Source organism: Calidris pugnax, unplaced genomic scaffold, assembly GCF_001431845.1.
Source record: "Calidris pugnax isolate Ruff unplaced genomic scaffold, ASM143184v1 scaffold17, whole genome shotgun sequence".
Lineage (NCBI taxonomy): Eukaryota > Metazoa > Chordata > Aves > Charadriiformes > Scolopacidae > Calidris > Calidris pugnax.
Window position 1 is genome coordinate 13,259,987 of NW_015090794.1, and position 22,800 is coordinate 13,282,786.

The following is a 22,800-nucleotide window of genomic DNA, read 5'->3' on the forward strand; positions in this document are numbered from 1 at the left end:
TATTCTCCAGAGTCCTGGGAAGGAGTTACAGTGCTGTAATTCAAAGTCACCTCTCTCTTCATCCAGCGTGTGATCTGGTGTGCCCAGGTGGCCAAGAAAGCCACCAGCATCCTGGCCTGTGTCAGGAACAGCGTGGCGAGTAGGGCCCGAGAGGTGATTGTCCCCCTGTCCTGGGCACTGGTGAGGCCTCACCTCGAGTACTGTGTCCAGTTTTGGGCCCCCTACCATAAAAAAGACATTGAGGGGCTGGAGCGGGTCCAGAGAAGGGCGACAAAGCTGGTGAGGGGTCTGGAGAATAAGTCTTATGAGGAGCGGCTGAGGGAGCTGGGGGTGTTCAGCCTGGAGAAGAGGAGGCTGAGGGGAGACCTTATTGCTCTCTCCAACTCCCTGAAAGGAGGGTGTAGAGAGGTGGGGGTTGGTCTCTTTTCTCAAGTCACAGGCGACAGGACGAGAGGAAATGGCCTCAAGTTGCCCCAGGGGAGGTTCAGGCTGGATATTAGGAAAAATTTTTTCCCTGAAAGGGTTCTCAGCCCTTGGAATGGGCTGCCCAGGGAGGTGGTTGAGGCCCCATCCCTGGAGGTGTTCAAAAGACGGGTTGATGTGGTGCTGGGAGGTCTGGTTTAGTGATGATGCTCCTTGTTTGTTGTGTGGGTGTCTATTTTTGTCAGTGAGGTTGACGGTTGGACAAGATGATCTTTAAGGTCCCTTCCAACCTAGAAGATTCTGTGATTCTGTGGTTGGGGCATCTCTGCCTCGCGTGGCTGCTATTCCTTTCTCACAGCTTTGCTGGCTGCCTGGGTCTGACTTTCCCAGAGCCTTCTGCCCTCTTTCACCTGCTGCCTGGGTTTCAGGATGCTTTGCAGCACTACAAGGCCTTCCCAGTTTGTTCCAGGTATCTTCCCTATCTCTTTTCTACTCTGTAATAAAGTTCCTTGTGTATTCTGTGTGATAAAGCACATCACATTTCAGCCTGACTTTGAGCATCCTTATGAGCCGGTGAGTTCCTATCGGAGCCCTGTCTCTGGAACCAGACGATATTTAAGATCAAAGATGTCCAGTGTTCATCTTGGCGTTGGCAGGAGTTGCTTTTTACCTTTCATATTTTGGATCAGATATATATGTATTGGAAAATAGAACGTTTGCCTCCCACACACACGTGCGCGCACACAAAGTAATCAGCTCAGTCTAACTAAAAGGTGTATTCACCGGATAAGGATGGATGGGATTTTGGCTATAAGCAATCGCTAATAAGGAAGACAGAGGCTTATTAAGGAATCCTGCACTACCTCCTCGGAATGGCATAATCACTTAGCATTGATTTTTGAACCGAGATTGGATTGATCTCATTATCATTACTAAAGGCAGTGCCGGGTGCTGCTGTGACAGGAACACGCAGTGCAGCGCTCGCAGGGACTCTCCTCTCCTCTCCTGCTTGACTGGGGAACTACTGCACGTTCTTGCTTTCACGTAGTCAGACTGGTGGAAATCAGAGCTTGCAAGTCCTCATTGAGAAAATAAATCCTATGCTTTATCAAAACCTACATGTTATTCCTATTTAATTTGGTCTTTATTGATTTTTCTACTGGCTAAACCACAGCTAATCCACTAATCAAGCGAGAGTGCTCCCTGGATTATTTTACATTACGGGGCTCTACTCAAAAGCAACAGAGCAAGATAAAGGGTTATTTTCAGTCTCTAAATAGAGCCAGCTGAGAGTGAAATGATGTTCAAACGGTTTTGCAGGTGCCTCCTGTGAGAGTGAAAGCTGGACCCGAGGCTCCCTTTCGGGTGGTGGGGCTGCAGCAGGCCTGGCAGGAGGATGGCTTGGCCCTCTATGCTTGTCTGATGCCAGCAGATGAGTCTTCAGCCCAGAACAGCACCGAGGTCCAGAAGATAAATGTGAGTAGCAGCATTTCCACTTGCTGGTTGTGCACAACTGCCACGGGCAGCTTTTACAAAGAAAAACCCACTGGTTTTTAGGGAGGACCATTGGATGTGCCAATTCAAGCTCAAACCTCAGCGAGCCGGGGTAGAGCGGCGTGACTGCTGCTCTAAATTACAATGGGGGAGCATCCCGGTGCTGTGGGAACTGAAAGATTGCTTACAGCTAATTGCCAGCTCAAGCTGTCCTTGGTTATGCTGAATTTAGATTAACTTGCAGATGAGAAACCAGCTCTCTGTGGCGTAGCCTTTTGTCTCTGCTGCTCATTAGCTGTTAATGTATATTTTTGGTGGCTGTAACCCCACGGTGCAGAAATGTGACTGGATTCAGAGGGGGAATTATGGGTTTATGGGTTATTGGCAGGTATTGGGGATTTTGCTTTTCTACTTTAACCATGTGATGAGTGTGGCCAACAAGAGGGAATATTGTTTTGCTGTTTGGCTCCCTGGAGAAGGGACCTGAGACACCATTCCCTCAACTCTGGTAGACTCCGGAGGCTGTGCTGTGCAATAAAGCACCAAGCTGAAAGGTCTAGCACACAAGCTGAAAATCTCTCACGTGTAGGTGGCACGGTGTAATGTAGGGCATGACAAGAACATGTGTCCTGAAAACAGCAGAGCTATGAAATAGCAGCTCAGGGCCCTGCTTTGGCTCTGTCGTTTCACAGTGCTAATATGATACAGATTGGTGTCTCAGCATCTTCTGTTTTCATTTTTGAAGGCTATTTATTAGGTGTTCTTGCTACTTTTGCCTGCTATAAATCCCTATCCTGCCTGTGCAATGTAGCTGACTCTTGCTGGAAAATGGGCCCGGGTGTGTGTGGGGAGCAGTGATCCTCATGTACCCAAGATTTCCTGTGGGTCACCTGCTTGAATAACTGTCCTGTTATGGAATAACCTGTGAGCTGCTGGTCTGTCCTCTGTTGAGGTTGGTGAGTTTCTCTCAGGTGGTTCAAAGCAACACTTGTGGCTTTAGCGGGCTGATGGTGGATTTTCTGCTCTGGTTTTGCCTGCCTTGCCCCTGGTAATGGTAACAGGAAAGGGATGATACACGTGCTCGTTATCAACATTTCCTCTCTGCAGAAAAGACCCCGTAGGACCCAATAGCAGGTGATCTTAGGGGGAAAGCAGGTATGAGGCACACCTGCTGGCCACATCACGGGAAGTTTAAATGGAAGAGGAAGTGTAAACATGTTTTAAAAACACGCTTCCCCTGCCCAGCTGCAGTGAGCATCCTTCTCTTGCAGCTGCCTGCCTGTGAGCAGCAAAGATTAAATTTCCTGTGATGTATCATAAAGCCTGGAGTATGACAGCTGGGGCTCCGGCGCTCCTGCGAGCACATGATGGATGCTGCCAACAAATGTCCTGATTAAAACACCGCCAAAAGAACCCAACCCCGAAACAATAAGTAAACCTTCCCCTTAGTGTTTGAGCACCTGCTGGCAGGAGCAGGAGGGCTAATGAGCCCAAGCAGTCTGCTAGGCTGGGCAAGGCATTCATGTTGATTACTGTCTGAGGCAACTGAATTCAAGATGTTTGCTCTACGGAGCAAAAGAAGTGGAGGAACTGAAACTGGCCTGCCTCCTGTCCACTTGCCTTGTTGCTCTCTGATAATTTTGGCTTAATTAGTCAAAGCATCAAAATTACTGAGTGCTGACTATACTCAAAATCTATATCCACTGTCACGTCATCGAATGAACTTTTGAAGGTGTGGGCTCAGGCTGCTCTGAAGGTTTGGTTGGAGCTGGGAAGGGTTGTGTCAGGGGTTGGTGGAACAAGCCAGAGTTCCCAGTCTGCATATAAATTGTAAATGCTCTTCTCCTGCCCCGTTTATCATTGCTGACACTGCTCTTGAGGTCAGCAGAGAACATACAAGGCGTTTGGACGCTGCTCTTCAAAACAAGACTCTGTGTAACTGAGGTTTCCTGTCATTAGAGGCTCTACCCTATGTCTTGGTGGGAACAATGACTTTTGTGGATTTTGCTTTCCTGAGGCATTTGTAAAGCTGCTGCTTTCCCTGACAGAGATCTAAGCTGATAGGCACAACACAAGGCTTTCAGAAATGTCAGCCGCAGCAGGGATGAGGAAAACAACAGCAACCAGTCCTGTCTCCCCGTTCCTCCCCGTTTTTTGGAGAGAAATGTGGTAGATTTTTACTCTTCACACTTGAGTCTTTCATCTCTCACTGTAGTGTTAATGTACAGGTTTTTAATGGTTGAATCTGATCACTATATTCTGATGTGGCAATTACTGCTTCTTGTTCCAGTTGTCTCCTATAGGCAAGAAGAGAACCAGTTATCAGGGCTCACTTTCAAAATTTAACTGGGTTCTAGGCGTTTTTGTTGCATCTATTTGTTATGAGGGTGCAGGGAGATCTTAGTTACTTTTGGTTTAGTTTATTTTGTTGTTTGATATATTTTTTTCCCCCCAGTTGTTATTAACTGGAGCTGAGCTATGTTCCAGATCTTTGAGCCATCACCTTTTTATTTACTGGCCACTTCACTGTCATCTGTGTGTCTTTGATTGTTTGTCACATTTTATTTCACCATCCCAAGGTCTCTTGGTTTTGAATACAAATATAACAGTGGTTTCTCAAGGCACAAGCTGCTGTTCTTGGCAGATCAATAAGCCTTTTGACTTATTCAACTAGGATGGCATCTATTCCTCTATCAAGCGGTTCTGCTGTGTTTGCTCCCATTTTTGTCAGCTCAGTTGTGAATGCAAATATAACAGTGGTTTCTCAAGGCACAAGCTGCTGTTCTTGGCAGATCAATAAGCCTTTTGACTTATTCAACTAGGATGGCATCTATTCCTCTATCAAGCGGTTCTGCTGTGTTTGCTCCCATTTTTGTCAGCTTTTGGGGCTTTAGTTTCCTTTTTTACAATTTCTGTCCTCCTCCAAATGACTGATAGAAGCGAGGCGAGCTTGAACATCCCTGCGTGGTTTTGGTTTCCTTGACGTGCTGTCAGAACAAATGCTTGTAACGCTCACCTCGTGTAATTCCTGCGTGCTGAGAGACAGGCTGCCGTTCCGAGCGTGTCTGATGGGAATTAGATTTGTACAGAGTTTGCTTTCGAGGAATCTCCTAAGCATTCCCAATCAGGCACCCGAGCACTCTGCAGAGCCACCTAGTTCTTGTCTCTACCCTTCCGGCACTTAATTCTGTGGTGGCTCAGGAGACCTTGCACTCTCCATTATTAGATTTGGGGCTTTTTTTTTTGCAGACCTTTCCTGCCTGAGGTCTAATTTCTGGGTGCAATAATAGCTGCTGTAGAGAAGATGCTTTGCATAATTGGTGGTTCTGTTTATTTCTAATTGGGTGTTATTGAGGTCACCGGTTTTGTTCTCCAAAAGTCCTGCTAATTAAGAACCAACTTTGAAGAACGAAGGGAGTTAGAGGAGAGGTTAAATGATGGAAAACTGTAATTTAGCATTTTTTTGCAGACCTTTCCTGCCTGAGGTCTAATTTCTGGGTGCAATAATAGCTGCTGTAGAGAAGATGCTTTGCATAATTGGTGGTTCTGTTTATTTCTAATTGGGTCTTATTGAGGTCACCAGTTTTGTTCTCCAGAAGTCCTGCTAATTAAGAACCAACCTTGAAGAACGAAGGGAGTTAGAGGAAAGGTTAAATGATGGAAAACTGTAATTTAGCAGTTCAGTATTCAATATTAATGTATCGATATTAATATTAGTATCAATCTTTTTTAAACATCTTGAAATTAATAGATCTTTTCACTTATATCCCTATGAAACCCTTCGCGAATTCATGTTTCATTATATTGGGCTGTTATATGATCCTGTTTTCTCCCTCTGTCAGTATGGTGTGTAATATTTGTGGGCTGATGGATGTCAGGAGCCAGTTATTTTATACCAGTGTCTCGCAACCAGCCGAAGATTGCTATGAACTGGCCAGTCATCATCTGTGGTGGAGTTTTATAGTTCAGCAGCCCGTGTTGAGAAGAGCAATGGAAGAACAATGCTGCTTGTTTCTCCAGTGCTTTCAGCAAGGGGCACTTCGAGTTGAGCCTATATAGAGGCATGTCCCCAAGTCACGGAGGGAGCCCTTCCACACTTCTGATGGGCATAACTGACTGTTGAAATATCTGCTCTCCTGTCCCATGTCCTCAGTCAGGAACCCTGACAGTAATAGTCAGTAACCTTCAATTCTGTCTTTGATCCTGGGAGTAGAAACCCTGTGTGTCTCTACCAGGAGTGTGGAAGGAGCATGTTTTCTGTGGGTTAGTGGACGAGTTTTGGGCTCTGGTTGGGGGGATGTAGGGCGTGATGGTTTGGGAAGCTGAGGAGTGCTACGTTAGGGCTTTGGTTTGGAGGATCTGGAGTGTAGCTGTAGGGCAGGTGCATGAAGCAGCTGGGAGGGGTGCAGATGGCAAAAGACCTGCTACAAGTGCATGGTACGGAACAGAAAGCTCCTGAGGCCACCATCAATGCTTTTTAACCGTTGACTCTTTGCAGGCTAAAGAAGATCTACAAGGAACATCCACTTTTTACCAGAAGATTTCTGCATTTCTAGCCCATACACGGCTTCTGGATGTTCTCTGGTGGAGGGCAGAACTGGCCAATCGCTTCCAAAACCAGCCGTGTCCGCTTCTTCCTGAAATTCCCTCTGTCCTGCTCAGTTACATCGCTGCTGTTAATCCCCATCCTCAGGTACTGTACAGAAATGCTTGGACTTCTCTGATTTTTTTTTTTTTTTTTTTTTTGGTCTGGGGAAAGTTGTATCAGGTACTGTACAGAAATGCTTGGACTTCTCTGATTTTTTTTTTTTTTTTTTCTTATTAGGTCTGGTGAAAGTTGTTACTCTTCCAGGTATTCACATTTGCTTTAGCGAAGGATTTAAACAGAGTTTGAAAAGAATTGCTTCTAAGCTGTGTAGATTTCCACTGAAGTGTATGAGATGACAAGGACATCACACCTCTTAAAATCAAGTGCTTAAGATCACTTTGCCTACCTAACAACATCTGCAAGAGCATTCACCTCATGCTGCCTAGAAGTAGAATGATAATTAACTTTTCCACTTCTGTCAGGTTAGTGAGGGCTCCATAACAAAGATTCGAGTGAATGAAAAATTACAAGAATTCATTATACTTACTGAGTTTATTCCTTGAGGGCACCCAACGTTGCTTTTAGCCCTTTAACAGCCTGTCCTACCTCGGTGTAAATATTTAGACTGGGTTTTCAAAGAAGCACGGAATATGACCTGATTTCTGTACCTTTTGAGTGAATGTTCTTATTTCTTTCCTATGACATCACCAGCCTTTGGACAATCGTGGTCTTTCACTGATATTTCTAAATCAACCAAAACCTTGAGAAACGATTCCAGGGATCGGTGAAGACTGAAATTCTGGTTTCACCATGAAGTTTAGTTCTGAAAAATAACGCAGAAGAAGAATTTTTCTGCAATTTCTACCAGATTTGGGGATTACTCTTGCTCTGTGAGAATCAATGCCATGAAAGCTCAGGGGCTTAGCAGTGCACTTAGCAATTTGCCTAAAGGTTTATCCCCCTTCTGTGGAGGAAAAGGAGGCTTAATGCTGTTGATTTGCAGTCACTGGAGCTTTCAAGTAGAAGCAAGTGCTATAAAGCAGTCTGACGTACTTGTAAAAGATAAATCTGCTGTACACTTTTAAGGCATAAAATAAGGCATCATTTAAAACAGTCAGGGCTTTTATGCAAATCCCTTATTAGGGGAATTATAAATCATTAGAAACCGAGCAGTAAGATAGCAGGCACTTTCTGGGGGTGGATCTTTGCCTTGATGCCATAGAAAAGCCAGAGTGGATTTAAAGACCGCGTTCTCTTCCCCAGTTCAAATGCTCTGTGCCACCCGTGTTCCCAGGCCTGAATTACACCGAGACCACTGTGGATCATGGCTTTTTGATAGATGTATCTTGCAGCTATAAAGAAAGGCTGATCTCTCAAAGCAAGGCTCAATGAAGCAGGCTCTCAGCAGGCAGCAGCTAACCCTGTTGTCTGCCCTGAAGCTGTACAAAGTGATACCGACTGAGAATGTTCCCAAGTGTCATTAAAATACAACCACAAAGCCCTGCATAGAAAATTCAATATCATATTCTTTTAACTTCATTGATTTGAAGATTTTGTACAAGGCCAGTGATCCATGCTTTGCTTTTTTATATGTTTATATTTATTTTGAGGTGGTGCATACAGGACTAAGTAGAGGAAAGATCCTGCTACTACATGTTGGAAAATCATGTAGTGAATACCTATTTTTGTTGCAGGTAGTTTACAGTCTGGGCAAAAATCCTGACATGTTGATGAAACAAATGGGTAGGAGTGGAGGGAGAGGGAACATCGGGTAAAATTGCTGTCTGCTGGTGTGCTGACTAGCTCTGTGTATGATTTTATGAGCAATTGTTAGCACTAATTGTAATAACCTTTAAGTACATTGTTTGTTAGTGTATGAGCCAGTGTCGTGTTTGCAGTCAATTGTTCTAGTGCTTTTTTCAGTCTGTTCTGGACCCCAAACAGATTGTTTTTCTCTTGCTGTTTTTCCTTGAGGCTTTTTTTATGAATGTTATGCATACAGCCTATTAACCTGCAGTCATTTCACTTTTGATATGAAGAGTAAACTCACAATGCAGTCATTAACACCCCAGGTTAGGTTGGGAGTGACATAATCCCTCTGGAAGTTATTAACTCCGATGTCCTTGTCAGCAAAAAGAGGATTGCTTCGTTTTAACATAAAAGTACTTTCTCCTGTTAAGCTCTAGGATGGAAGCATTAACCTTAGGGCTATAGACAACCTACGTAGCCAGCGTTGGTGCTTCTTTTCCTGTTTTGTTCCATTCAGGCACACCGGATGGCTCTTGCTCTCTCTTGGTTGTTCTAGACACAGGGGCATTTGCCCAAAGGGGGCAACCTCTAATACTCACCAGCTTTTTGGTCTCCTCCCAGAGCATCTCCTTCAACTCCCAACCTATAGAGGTGCCTGCCATAGCAGAGGGGTCAGGGCACAGCAGTATTGCATGGGTGAGCATCTCAGCAAGCTGTCAAGGAAGAAGGGGAACCTCCACCCCTAAGTGAGGGGTCTGGACCACAAGTCTTGTGAGGAGAGGCTGAGGGAGCTGGGGGTGTTCAGCCTGGAGAAAAGGAGGCTGAGGGGAGACCTTCTCGCTCTCTCCAACTCTCTGAAAGGAGGGTGTAGCCGGGGGGGGTCGGTCTCTTCTCCCAAGGAACAGGTGATGGGACAAGAGGAAATGGCCTCAAGTTATGCCAGTGGAGGTTTAGGATGGATATTAAGAAAAATTTATTCACCCAAAGGGTTGTGAAGCCTTGGAAGAGGCTGCCCAGGGCAATGGTGGAGTCACCATCCCTGGAGGGATTTAACAGCCAGGCAGAGGTGGTGATGAGAGACGTGGGTCCGTGGTGGGTTTGGCAGTGTTGGGTTGATGGTTGGATGGGATGATCTTGAAGGTCCCTTTCAACCCAGATGATTCTATGAATGAGAGGTTTTTTTCTTTTCATTCCAGAAAATCAATTTTTGTTGCATGTCCTGGTGATCAGTCCCCTACTCGCTGCTCCTTTAGGTGGTTTCCCTGCTGATTTCCAGCCAGCACAAGGGTTGTGTTTTCTTTTTTAAGACAACAGTACTGTCCGAGGGCAGGTCTACACAAAGTTCCCTCCTCGCTTTTCAATTAAGCAAAGCTCCATTTATTTATTTTTAACACAGTTTTGCCTGAGCAAAGATAAGAATTTCAGAACTGGGTCCAGGGAGCCACATTTGCCCCAACGTTGTGACTCGATGCTGCCCAAACTTCAAACAGCGGAGACTGAACTAACAGGAAGTTTGATGTTTGGGTGGGGACTGGCAGAAAGTACACCCCTTCTTTAATGTGGTTGTTCAGAGTTTTGGGATTTCCCTGCTAGAGAGTTGCTGGCAACTGTGTTACCAGAGGAGCTCTACCTGTACGTCCACGTACACAAGGTTTGAAAGTGTCAAAGTTTCTTTCAGAGGCTGGAAGAACCTTGTAGCAGAAGAGCCATGTGTTGCTGATGGAACTAAAACTCACTGTTTCAAGCTGTGGAAAGTGCCCCAGATGTATCACTTGTTACTTTGTGCACTTAAGGCACTTAATTTAGATACCTGATTGCCCTGACTCTGTGTAATAGTGTCTGAAAAGGGGGTGAGAAACATTTCCAGAGGATCTTTCAGATCTGTGAATCTGTGTTTTAATTTGGGCTCTACAAGAAGACCGTGGGTTTTCAAGTTTGAATGCTGTGAGGTTATTTCTTTGACAAGCATCACGGCCTTAGCCCTGCTGGGTGGCTTCGGCATCTTCCCCTGTCTTTTACTATAACTTCTTTTAACTTCAATGCTAATGAGAAGCTTGTTCCAAGAACCACTACTTACTGCCACATCAGCTTTTCACCCAGCTCTCCTCAGGCCCGGGGCTGTGTGGGCATTGCCTTTCACACATCTCAAATGGTAATAACTGGTGGTACGCTGTGGTTCGGCACCTCACGGTGATGGCAATCGTGCTGGTTTGATTTGGGGTTATTTATTGCCCCGTGTGTTCTCTCTTTCTCCTCTCATGCTGTGTGAACAGAGGCAAACTTGCAGCTCTGAGCAGTACCTAAGCTTGGCCATGTGATGTTCTGTGGGTGGAGAGCACAGACGGAGCTACCTGGAGTGTGAGACAATTTGGCCAACTGTTAGACCTGCCCCACACATCACTGTGAGCTCTCAGGTTCAGTGTGTGGCTCAGGGCTGTGCTTTCCTCCTCCGAAGCTTCTGCTCGGCCTGATGCCAAAGCTAGAAAGACTTGATTCTTGTGTAGCTGAAACGGACATTGAGGAGGGATAAAACACCCAGAACAGCATCTCTGCATCTGCTTCCCCAACCAGACCCAGGTGGATGTTGAGATTTGCAGCACAGTGGGTGCCACCTGCTAAATCCACCAGCTCGACGGCTTGAAATCCAGGCTAAAGTTGGGAAACAGGAGGTTCAAAAGGACAGGTTCATCCTGCCCTTTGCTTTCCAGGTCTTGCTTGTGTCTTGTCTTTATCTGAGTTGGTGCTAAGGGTCAAGTCTCAAGTGTCTGGTGCCTTGAGTCTGCTGTGCAGCCTGGTAAGGTTTTTGGCAAGAGTGCATCATCTGACTGGTGATTCTGCGTGGACAGAACTTGTCTGTGGGTGACACATTAGTCCTGGGGCCTCATTTATATATTGAAATGAATCCATAGCTGCAGGCACAGAGTAGCTGCATGGCTGCATCTTCATGAGGCAGGAGGTAACACCCTGGCCTTAGTGGGGTGGTGTTGGAGATCATAACTGGTTTTAGTGGGGCCAGGAGTTCAGGCTGTCATTGGTATTTGTAACTAAAAAATCCCCTAACATTTAAAAGGAGAAAGGGTTACAATGGTGTCTACTGGAGCTGGCACAAAGATGATGGCATAGCTTCGGGAGGAATAAGCTATTATAGTTTGTTATTCTTCCTAAAATTTGATAGCTCACATTTAAATTGTGGCCACTGCTAATTATTCCAGAAAAGAGCAGCTTAAAAGAACTATCAAGTTAATGTGCTCAGCCATTGGTGTTGTGCATGATGGGCAGAAAGGGTGGAAGTTATTGTCTCATCCTTCCTCTTCTGTGTTTTACAATATCCCTTTCCCTATCCAGAAGGGGGGCAAGGGAAAGTGAGGAGCATCTTCAGACTCCCTGAAATACAGTCACCAGAATTGTGCATCTTCAGTAGCAGAGCTCTTAATTGGCCCTCTCTATCCCCAGTCTTTTTGCTGCCTGGGATCAATCATCCTACTGTGTTTCCACGTTTCCTACACTAAATTCTGGAGTCACCTGAAATGATGGGGAGGGAAGGTGTGCAGAAGGCAAACTCAAATTTGTATTAATCTGGATTCAGCAAGGAGTACTACACTGGGATTCACGACAGCAGGGAGACGAGAGACTTTGAGGATAATTCTGCCTAATTTAGGGCCTTGATTTGGTGAATCACATAAGATGTGAGCCTTCTCTGTGTGTTGCCATCGAGGCCTTCGCTGGAGTGAGACCAGCAATTCCTCTGGTGCTGCTGATGTGGTCAGCGGAGTTGAAAGGGAGAGGGTATTTCCATCCAGAATTTACAGTCTGTCTCTGGAGGTAGTGGAGGATACAACACCTTTCTCCAAGGGATTGGTGTGTTTTCTCACAGCTGAGCAGATCTTTGCCTTGGAAAGTACCTCGTGTGTGAGGAGATGAGATTGTGGAGCACAGAGAAATTCTTCCTGCAGCTTCTGTTTTCCTGCTGTGGCTGGGAAGTAGTCGAGAAGGCTCGCTGCAACTTAAAAGGCTCTCTTAGATCATCTGACAGCAGAAGTTATTTCTTTGTTGTTGGAAATGAGAACAGAATAGGCTGTAAGCAAGAAGAAGAGATGCTGGATTTGGTCCTATTTCCCTATGACAGTTAAAGATTCATGGCTTTGCTGCACGCAGCTCCAGTCTTCTCTAAATGTGCTTATTCTTGTTTCTGCTTGGTATTTTACAACACGTTTTTGTTCTGCTGAGAATTTCCTTCCCTTAACTGTCTGGCTTCATCTTGGTAATATTGTCTGAAACAAAGCAGTAGCTCTGGGTTTCTTTGTAAGGCTCTTTGGAAAAATGGTGTGTGTTCAGTCCTCACTATAGTACAAATCAGTCTTTTCTGGTGTCTTAAGGTAGCAGGAATCCAAATTTTGATCCCAAAACAAATAAGAAAAAGGATAATTGACAAAAAGGAATAACTACAAGTGGGAGGTTATGGCCATGCCCTCCCTTCCCGCCCTTTCTGGTTGTGGCAGTATGGATGAAGAGGATATCAGGGCTGTAAGAAACTCCACGTTCTTACAGCAGGGGGTGGAGGAGACACAGTCATGGAAATGGCTATGGTTGAATGATTCTGGGTTTTGAAGCCTGTCAAAGTATCCCTGGGGCTGCTGTTGGCTGACTCTGGGCAACTTTTCCTCCCTGCTATAACGCCTTTACCATGAGATGGGAGATTTTTACAGAGGTCTGAGGCTGCAGAGTCTTAGAGAAGCAGAATTTTCAGGTGGGTATGGCCAACTGGGCTTGCCTTTTCACCCTTCTGTGCAGCACATGGGGAGGGATTCTCCTCTTCTCCCCACCAAGAGCCAGGTCAGCGTTTGGAGATGATGTATCAGCTGTCCTGGAGAGACTTTCTCAACTGCTGGGTTTGCACAGAAGCTTTACAGCTACTGAAAAGTTGTTGGAGGCATAAGAGAGGAACCAGCCCTGAGATGAAACCAATACAATTCTCACACCTACCCTCTTTATTGTCTTGGAGCTTTAAAAGTAGCAGCAAAGGAGCATAAAAATAAATAGTGTCAAAAACACCAAAGTAATTTCAGTAAGAATAGGATCATGCAACTGCCTGCAGAGGGTCACTCTGTCAAATAGGGCTCAGCTCAATGTTGTACCAACTGACTGGGTGAAATTCACTCCTATGTGCATGGGAAAGTTGTTTTTCTTCCTGTTTATCCAGTGTGTTGCATAGGAAGGCAGTGTCAGGAGTTCTCCTCCATTGGCACACAGTTTCCAGTTTCCACACTGGAGAAAGCAGGAGCTGTCGTGCTGCAGCCATTGATGTGTCTTTTCTTACTCATGAGGAAAAGGATTTTCTAGGAGAACTATGACTTTTCAAGCTTCATTTTCTGTTGCTTTGTGAAATCACATTCAGGTTGGCTGCTAGAAAAAACAGAATCTGACAGATTACAGCAACAATTTTCCACAGACCTGAATTCCCTGTGAGCTGTGGCCAGATCCCTGCTGTGGCAGGGAGGGAGTCTGACCATGGGGCAGCGTTTCCTGGGATCACACCTTACTCTGTGGTGCTTCCTAAATCCTACTACCTTGGATTTCCTAACTGGCATCCTGTGTGTCCTAATGGGGGCTGGATACCTAAGGAAGGCTTTTAGGCGATGTAGGCTGGAGCTGATTTGACCATGTTTGTCCCTTCTCTTTTCCTTCTTCCTGAAAGTTCATAGGCTTGAGGTTTGTTCAAGGAACAGCTTGAATCCCAGAAGACCGGGGTCTTGCTGCATTCCCATTTTTGCAGGGCAGTCTGTGCTGGCTGTGTTGTGCCAGTATTGCATGGAGGAGCTGGCAGCAAAAATTGGAATCAGAGAACATCTTCTGTTTCCTTAAATCAACAATTTCTTGCTTTTCCTCTGATATTTTCCACAGCAACCAAGTGTAATATCACAAGTGGAGGCTGGTGACTGATGATTTTGCAGGAGAAAATGGACAGATCCATTGAGAGATGTCAGAGCTCTTGGTTTGGGGTAGTTGTGGTGACTGAAACTGGGTGAAAAGTGAAATCCCCAGTTCTTCTTTTAGGCAAATATCTCGCAAAGCACAGGAAATAGAGAAAGGAGAAAACACAAAAGGTTGCTGAAGTGAGCCTGGGGAGGCCCCATCTGGAGCAGTGGGTCCAAGCCTGGTGAGGCCCCACCTGGAGCAGTGGGTCCAGTTTTGGGCCCCCCAGTTCAAGAAGGACAGGGAACTGCTGGAGAGGGTACAGCAGAGGCTACAAAGATTCAGGCCCCCTAGTTCAAGAAGGACAGGGAACCACTGGAAAGAGTCCAACAGAGGGTTACGAAGATGATAAAGGGAATGGAACATTTCTCTTATGAGGAAAGGCCAAGAGACCTGGGTCTGTTTAGCCTGGAGAAGAGGGGATCTTATCAATGTTGCCCAGTGGTGCCAAGAAGAAATGGGCACAAACTTGAACATAAGAAGTTCCATCTCAACATGAGGAGGAACTTCTTTGCTGTGAGGGTGGCAGAGCCCTGGAAGAGGCTGCCCAGGGAGGTGGTGAAGTCTCCTTCTCTGGAGACGTTCAAACCCCACCTGGACACGTTCCTGTGGGACCTGCTCTGGGTGACCCTGCTCTGGCAGGGGGTTGGACTGGGTGATCTCCAGAGGTCCCTTCCAACCCCACATCACTCTGTCATTCTGTGAAGCATAAAGGCAGGTTTTAATATTATTCAGATTAATTTTGTTTTCTGGTTGTTGTGTTTAAACATTTGTGGAATGATAGGAAGTGCTTACTGTTTGCCAAGCAGTGCAAAAAAAAAATAATCTCTCAGGTGATTACACAATTAAACAGCATTGTATGTACCTCATAATCCAGAATGGATGCTTTGTGCAGTGCCAGTCCATTTTCTATCCGTAATAAAAGCCCTGATGAGACCATGCTGAAATGTAATTCCTTTTTTCTTTCTCGAAAAGGGTTGTCTGCAGGAGATGAGGACAGATTAACAGCTGCTGTGAAACAAAGTAGAGTCTTTAAAACCAGTGAAGCCACTCTGAGAGACTCCACCTGAGCCCCTGTCTCAAAAGTGATACTTGGGGTTGTTTGGTTTTTTGTTTGTTTGTTTTGAGGTGGGCTTTTTTCAGTCTTAGAATGAATCCTGCCCTATATGAGCTCTGCCTAAATTCATCCGTGTTTCTGGAATGCTCACTTGGGGCATAGCTACAAATGTCACTTCTTCCCAAAGCCTGGACTTGACAAAGAGGAGTTAAAAGCTGTGTTAGTTGCTGGACTGTGGCCTTGCTTACTGAGTGTGCAGTCACAGCGAATTCTCCTGAGTGACACATCCTTCAACTCCCACTTGCACAAGTTGCTTGCTTGGCTGCCCAGAAAAATGTAGGAGAAACAAAACAGGGTGCTGAGATTGGGAAATGCTGCACTTCTCTAAAGCTGTGACCTAAATGCCAGAGCCTTTTTGCCTCTCCGTGAGTACGTGGCACAATAGGACTTACGGATATGTGTCACTTGTGGTGACATGAGCACAGGAGAAATGTCCTATTTTGGTTACAGGTATGTAGAGAGTTCATGCAATTCTTTCCCTACCTTTCCGTTTGATTAGTTAATTAGAACGTTGCTCTAACAAAGCCCTTTTCCGCTGGATGCTCAGCGTGATGGTGGAGAATCAAGGTCTTGAGCTGCTCAGCCTGATCCTGCAGGGCCTTTTGCATTCAACTCCCGCTCCTGTCCGTGGGTCCTCCACGTGTGGGACAGTCCCTGGGTTGGACCCTGGGAGTGTTGAGTCTCTTGGGAAGCTGTTGGAGATTCATATTCTTGGGATATCGCTTAATTGGAGCTAGTGGTACAGTTGTAAGAAAGCAAATGTTGGATAACAGCACCAGACTAATGAGTTTGATCTGTTAATGGGACATGGTGTAGGGGATGACTTTGTAGAGTAGGGGAGATGGTTGGACTCGATGATCTCAAGGGTCTCTTCCAACCTAGACTATTCTATGATTCTATGTGCATCCTTATGTGCTCTCTAGCCATAAAATACTGTTTTTTCTAAGCCCTTTATTCTGAGGGCTCAAGCTAACACACAGGTAAGAGCTGTCCTTGGTGTGTTTCAGGCAGTGGAGAAGGTGTTTGCGGTGCCAGGTGGATTTTACTGGCAGACAGTCGAAACTGAGGAAAAATACTTCCCTAACGGCAGCGACATCCAGGCTTGCAGAGATACAGACACCGAGGTAAAGAAAACCAAAGAAACCACTCCTTTCTGAGCTGTGGGATGATGTGGGAAGTCGAGAGATGATGAAGTGACCCGGAATATTTCAATCTTGAGGTTTGGTACAAATACTGATCTTGAAGTATTTCTCGCTCAGACCTAAATACATCAGCTGAGTATTTTGTGTCATCGGTATTGATGTGCCGATTGCTCTGAGCCACAGAAGATTAAACGATGAAATGTGCAGGTTGAAGAAATTGCTACCAACCAGGTGCAAATCAGTAACAGTAGACAGAATTCTGATAACCCAAACCCACTTGACTGCAAGCCAATATGCAACACAAATTATTTTTCAGCTTGCACTCAGAAACATTCAAAAAGAATTGGGGAGTTTCTGGCGGTATCTGCCTGACCTACAGTAACTGTGTGTGTTGTATGAACAAGTAGGAAGTAATTCTACTTAGTTTGCCCCAGAAGATGAAAAGTTTAAGGTAATTTAAATTAGCTGATCTTTACCTGTGTTTAAGAAAGCATAGCAGAATGAAATGGACCTCCACCTGTGTGTGATAACTTTCTTCGCTCTTGTGCAATACAAACCCTCGTGTGTTTGATCTGCCAAGAGTTCAGTGCCCTGTTCTCACTGATTCAGGGAGATGCAGGTATGTTAAATTCCTCCTGAACACACAGCAAATCCCTGTTCTCACTGATTCAGGGATGCAGATATGTTAAATTCCTCCTGAACACACAGCAAACCTGACCAGTAGCTGAGAGTGTACCAGACTTGCTCCTGGAAGATGCTTGAAGTCCACAATTAGGAGCTGGAGATACTCGGTTGGTCAGGAGATGCTTCATGTCTTCATTACAGTTCCTTGGCTTGCCTCGGGAGTGCTGCTGGGGCTCCATCCAGACCTTCTCACAGCAAAAGTGGGATGGCAAGACAAGCCAGGACTGAGACAGGCAGGGCTGGTGGCCTCACTGTCACAGTGCAGTCCCGTGTTCCCCAGGCAAGAGGAGCAGAGCAGGGCCAGCTGATGGGTTGCAGTGACCGGGCCAGGCCAGAAAGGCAGGAGAGTGGCCAGAATCGGTGACACAGGACGCAGTGACCGGGCCAGGCCAGAAAGGCAAGTCAGCGGGTCAGGAGAGTGGCCAGAATCGGTGACACAGGAGCCTGGGCCAGGACATAGCTGTGACAAAGCTCTGATGGAGAGCAAAGCCAAGCACCTGGCTCCTAAGCAAAGGGGAGGAGGGCAGATACCAAGGTTCTTGATGCTGAAGCACTGCATTGTCAAAGCTGGCCCCGAGCCCAGGCAGCCGAGCCCTGGGGACTCTCAGAGCTGCTACAGAACAATACTGCCTTACTGGCTGCTGGCAATATTGGGTTAACATCAGGAGAGCCTGAGCTAGACAAACATAAAGAAATAGAGCTTTTATTCCTAATTAGACTACTTTTTTTATGATTTGAGTAAATTTATATCTTCATTTATCATGATGCTAGAAGCCTCATAATGTGTTTATGGGGGAGTAGCATTTCATTTAAAGTGTCCAACAGTGATGAATTCACTTGGCGTTCGCTGCAGCCATAAAGCATTGTCCTGCCTTACATCCAGGAGAACCAGGCACAAATTTGAGGCCAGATCAATCATGCTTGTCTGAGTTACAGCTGGACAATTTATTACACCCTGCACCACCACAACTTCCCATCGTAAAGCACCTGCTTTTTTGAAACAATATGTTCCTTCTGATGGGAAGATAATAGTCATTTGCTTCCCTTTTGGATATAGGCATTCAATAGGTGTTGATGTATGCCTTCCTATGTGTAAGAACGGGCTGAACTGGGTGAGTCTGGGAAAGGAGATTTCAAAATGTAAATTTGGGACATTAGCGGTGACGTGTCTGACTTTTGATATTATATTTTTTAATTTTGATTTTGGCACTTTTGTAGGTATAAAGAAACAACCAGTTGGTTTATTATTATTATTTAACCATCCTTCTGTAGTACCTGAAGTTTAACAGCAGGAGTGAGAGGCTTCAGTCTCTGCCCCAGAGAACTGGTGGGTTTTCACTAGCAGGTTTATGTGACAAAAGGCACAATTATATCAGCAGAAATAGATTCAATCATCATTATCACAGATAGTTATGATTCAATCTGAAGCGCAGAGCCTGCTGTGCTGAACTGCACGTAAACATTCAATAAAAGGCAGCCTCTTTGTAGCTCTTCCAGTGTAGATAAATCATGGGGACTAAAGGTGAGCAGCAGAGATACAGCTGTGTGCTTGTTGAGGGCTTGGAAACGTTTGGCTCATTCCTCCTGTGCTCTTGCCCTTCAGGTTGCCATGGTGCTGCTGTTTGAAACTCTCTTCCAAAGTCCCCTGGCCACCCATCACACCTTGGAGCTGGTACTTGGTTTGGGGCTGGATGTGTGTGGGCTCCGTCTGCTCTATCCCCAGCAGGACATGCTGCTCTCTAGCTCAGGTGAGTCCAGTTTGCCTTCAGAGGTTCCATCATGTGGTGATACGGAGGTGAAGGCAAAGATCTGTAAATATATGAAGGTGAAGAGTGATGTGGCGCTGTGGGCGTGGGGAGAGGCTGTCAGATCTATGTGAGTGTTGCTTTATCGGTTCCTGTATCCTCCCCAAAAGAAATGATAAAAGATCTTGGGCTGTTTCTTTCCTTCTGTTCCCAGTGTTGAACACCCACAAGTTGAATTTTTAACCCTTGACACAAAAAGTGTCCCAACCCACCTTCGTTACTGTTCTTTGCAGTGATCTTTCCCAGACTGCAGTGCCCAAAGCTCCAGGGTTAGACTCATTTGAGTTAAATTTACTCAATCAATTCTCACAGATTTTCCTGAAGTTTTAAGCTGCAGAAAATCCAGCCTCTCCCTTCCACTAGTTCTTACAGATTTTCCTGAATTTTTAGCTGCAGAAAATCCAGCCTCTCCCTTCCACAATTCCCCCCATCCCATTGCCTATGGGACTTCAGAAGCATGGGCAAAAGTCATGAACTAGTCATTCCATAGTTTGACTGATAAGCCATCACCAAAGTGTCACATTTGCCAATAGAAGATGGTCTGAGATGAGGGACCGACAATTCCCCCCATCCCATTGCCTATGGGACTTCAGAAGCACAGGCAAAAATAATGACCTAGCCATTCCATAATTTGACCGATAAGCCATCACCAGTGTCACATTTACCAATAGAAGATGGTCTGAGATGAGGGACCGAGAAGATAAGATGAACAAAAATGATATGGGCCTCTGAACTCAAATCACTCAGTCTCAAACATTAGACACCAATGGCTTCAAATATCGGGATGTTCCACTCAAGTCTTGATTTTCCATTTGTGAAATGGAGATAATGAAGCCCATCTTAAAGCATGTATGGAATATTATTGGTTGCTAATGCAATATAACCCTAGAGGAGGAGGGTGCGGAGTACAGCGGGTGCCTCTGCAGTACAGTGTGCCTGGTACTTTCTTTTAAGCTGAGAAGTTCTCCTGGAAGGTTTGTATGTGCCAGCAGCAGGAATACAGGCAGTCCATTTCCCTTGGGAAAAGGGCACAGGCAGGCTGAGAGTGAGAGAAATGGGGTTTCCTTTTCCTCACACAGAAGGTGAGCGAAAACCAGCTTAATTGGAGAAAAATTCTTCCGTCTCCCTGCCCCCTTTTTTCCACTTGAAAACAATAGGAGCCGACTGCCTTAGAAATGGGGTTGCAGCTGGAGCTGGCTCAGCGCTGCGCACGTAATACATTCCTAGTGATAGCTGGAGAAATGAAGAAGGACTCCAGAAATGAGTAAGAAAACCATAAAATCACCAGTCATTAGGAGATGACAGGCAGCAGATCTGCTCCGATGCTCTGTACCCCGCACCATTATTTAGGAACATTTCAGATGAAGAGACAATTCATTTGAGCCGCAAACTGCGATGTGAGTTTGTAAATTAGATTTTTACCCTTAGCTTGAAAACTTTCAAATGATTATTTTAAATATTTACAGCCGGTTTCTCCATTATCTACCTGCTCTGGAGACTTACGTTCTGGCTTCTGATTCTTATGCAACAAATGATGTAATTGAATGTGTTTTTAAACCTCGGGGAAGAAAACGACACGCTTTGCTTCTTTTTCTAGCATCTGCAGTAAGAACTGTGGAGGAGCCAAACTTGTTCTTTTTCTGGGGTTATATATTAGACCCCAACCACGCTGACAGTAGACACGGAGACAAATTTGCCAGAGGCACAAGGAAGAGTTGTTGCAGGAAATGAGGGAAGCCACAGTTCAAGTCCTGGCAGGGGAATAAGGGCAGCTAATCAAATCTTTGCCTGGCTGTGTCATCCTGCAACAGAGCACAAACTCTCTATTTGATGCGGAAGGAAATAATCTAGAAAAGAAGTCCACGAATTTCCAATTTGTGATCCCCTTCCCAGTTTTCCCATTTCTGATGGAAATTACAGAAAACATCCCTCTCCTCAGGCCTGTGTTTTCCTGTCTCGCCTTCAATACCCCCACCATCCTTGTGGGCATGAGCAACATCCTGCAGAGGAATTTAAAGTGCTGATTTCTAGTGGATTGGCCAAAAGAAGTCCACAAATTTCCAATTTGTGATCCCCTTCCCAGTTTTCCCATTTCTGATGGAAATTACAGAAAACATCCCTCTCCTCAGGCCTGTGTTTTCCTGTCTCGCCTTCAATACCCCCACCATCCTTGTGGGCATGAGCAACATCCTGCAGAGGAATTTAAAGTGCTGATTTCTAGTGGATTGGCCGCTTTCTAGTAACTAGCCCTGGGCACACTCCTTTCCACAGCAAATATGAGGCAACCAGCTCCTTTTTCTTTACCTTGAATAATCTCAGATTTACTCCTGGGTGAACGCACGCAGCTGGTTGCCACCATGTCACCCACAGGACGGGCAACCAGCATCCTGGCCTGTATCAGGAACAGCGTGGGGAGTAGGGCCCGAGAGGTGATTGTCCCCCTGTACTGGGCACTGGTGAGGCCTCACCTTGAGTACTGTGTCCAGTTTTGGGCCCCCTACCATAAAAAAGACATTGAGGGGCTGGAGCGGGTCCAGAGAAGGGCGACAAAGCTGGTGAGGGGTCTGGAGAATAAGTCTTATGAGGAGAGGCTGAGGGAGCTGGGGTTATTCAGCCTGGAGAAGAGGAGGCTGAGGGGAGACCTTCTTGCTCTCTCCAACTCCCTGAAAGGAGGGTGTAGAGAGGTGGGGGTCGGTCTCTTCTCTCAAGTCACAGGCGACAGGACAAGAGGAAATGGCCTCAAGTTGCCCCAGGGGAGGTTCAGGCTGGATATTAGGAAAATTTTTTTCCCTGAAAGGGTTCTCAGCCATTGGAATGGGCTGCCCAGGGAGGTGGTTGAGGCCCCATCCCTGGAGGTGTTCAAAAGACAGGTTGATGTAGTGCTGGGAGGTCTGGTTTAGTGATGATGCTCCTTGTTTGTTGTGGGGGTGTCTATTTTTGTCAGTTGGGTTGATGGTTGGACAAGATGATCTTTAAGGTCCCTTCCAACCTAGAAGATTCTGTGATTCTGTTATTTTGGCTAAGGCTGAAAAGGACACTTGAGTGTGGAATGAGTGACCTTGGGGCAGGTTCTTCCATTTTTTACTCACACATATGTTTGTCTTTCACAGAAAAACTGCCTTCTTCCTATACTTCAAAGGCTGGTGAGGTGCCACCAGTGCTGGCACTGGGCGTGAGGGGGCCGAAAGCCCGCAGCACCTTGCAGAATGTCATGGGGCCATCTGACCCCCAGCTGGCCAGCGTGACAGACTGTGCTTCCATCAACGCCATCTACTGCAGGAGCCAAGAGGAACCTCTTCTCTACCTGCCCCACCTGGAGACTCGTGTGCACAGGGAGCTGTGCCTCTGGTTTGGAGGGAGAGCTGCTGCTGCAGCACCGTGGGCTGGTGTCCTAGATCCGGCTTCCCAGCGCGACAGCACAGCAAGGTGATGGCCCTGGTGGCTGCTTTCACAGGCAAAATGTGGCACACAGCCAGTGTCCTTTGTCTCTGCTTATCAACCTTCTTCTAAAGGTCTCAGTGAGCAAAAGTGCAGGGTGGGAGCAATGTGTCTGCTTTTATATTTCCAAACCAGTCACTAGAGTCTGCAAAAGTCCTGTCTCATGTCATAGATGTTTCAAGGTGTTGGGGGCTCCTGCAGATGTTTCCCATCACTTGTTCCCTGGTAGCTAGGTCTGTAATTCATACACTTGCAGCACCAGGGGCCCTCTAAAACATCTGGTCAGACTGATCTGAGACCTCCTCCAGCTGTGCTTGGTGCTGGAGGAGTGTGTGCCACTGAGTAGCCCTCTGCTAGAAAGCTTTGCCCTATGTCCCTTCCCTATCA

The 22,800-nt window shown here is 46.0% G+C and overlaps 1 protein-coding gene across 1 annotated transcript in view; it reads left to right on the plus strand.

The window, feature by feature from the left end:
- LOC106884698 (chromosome unknown open reading frame, human C16orf71) overlaps positions 1–22,800 on the plus strand; it is a 71,856-nt gene that overhangs the window by 34,709 nt on the left and 14,347 nt on the right. The window contains exons 12-16 of the mRNA XM_014936223.1: positions 1,744–1,899; positions 6,416–6,610; positions 16,352–16,468; positions 18,774–18,918; positions 22,086–22,401. Coding sequence (XP_014791709.1) covers positions 1,744–1,899; positions 6,416–6,610; positions 16,352–16,468; positions 18,774–18,918; positions 22,086–22,401 — 929 coding nt within the window. The remainder of the gene's footprint in view (positions 1–1,743; positions 1,900–6,415; positions 6,611–16,351; positions 16,469–18,773; positions 18,919–22,085; positions 22,402–22,800) is intronic.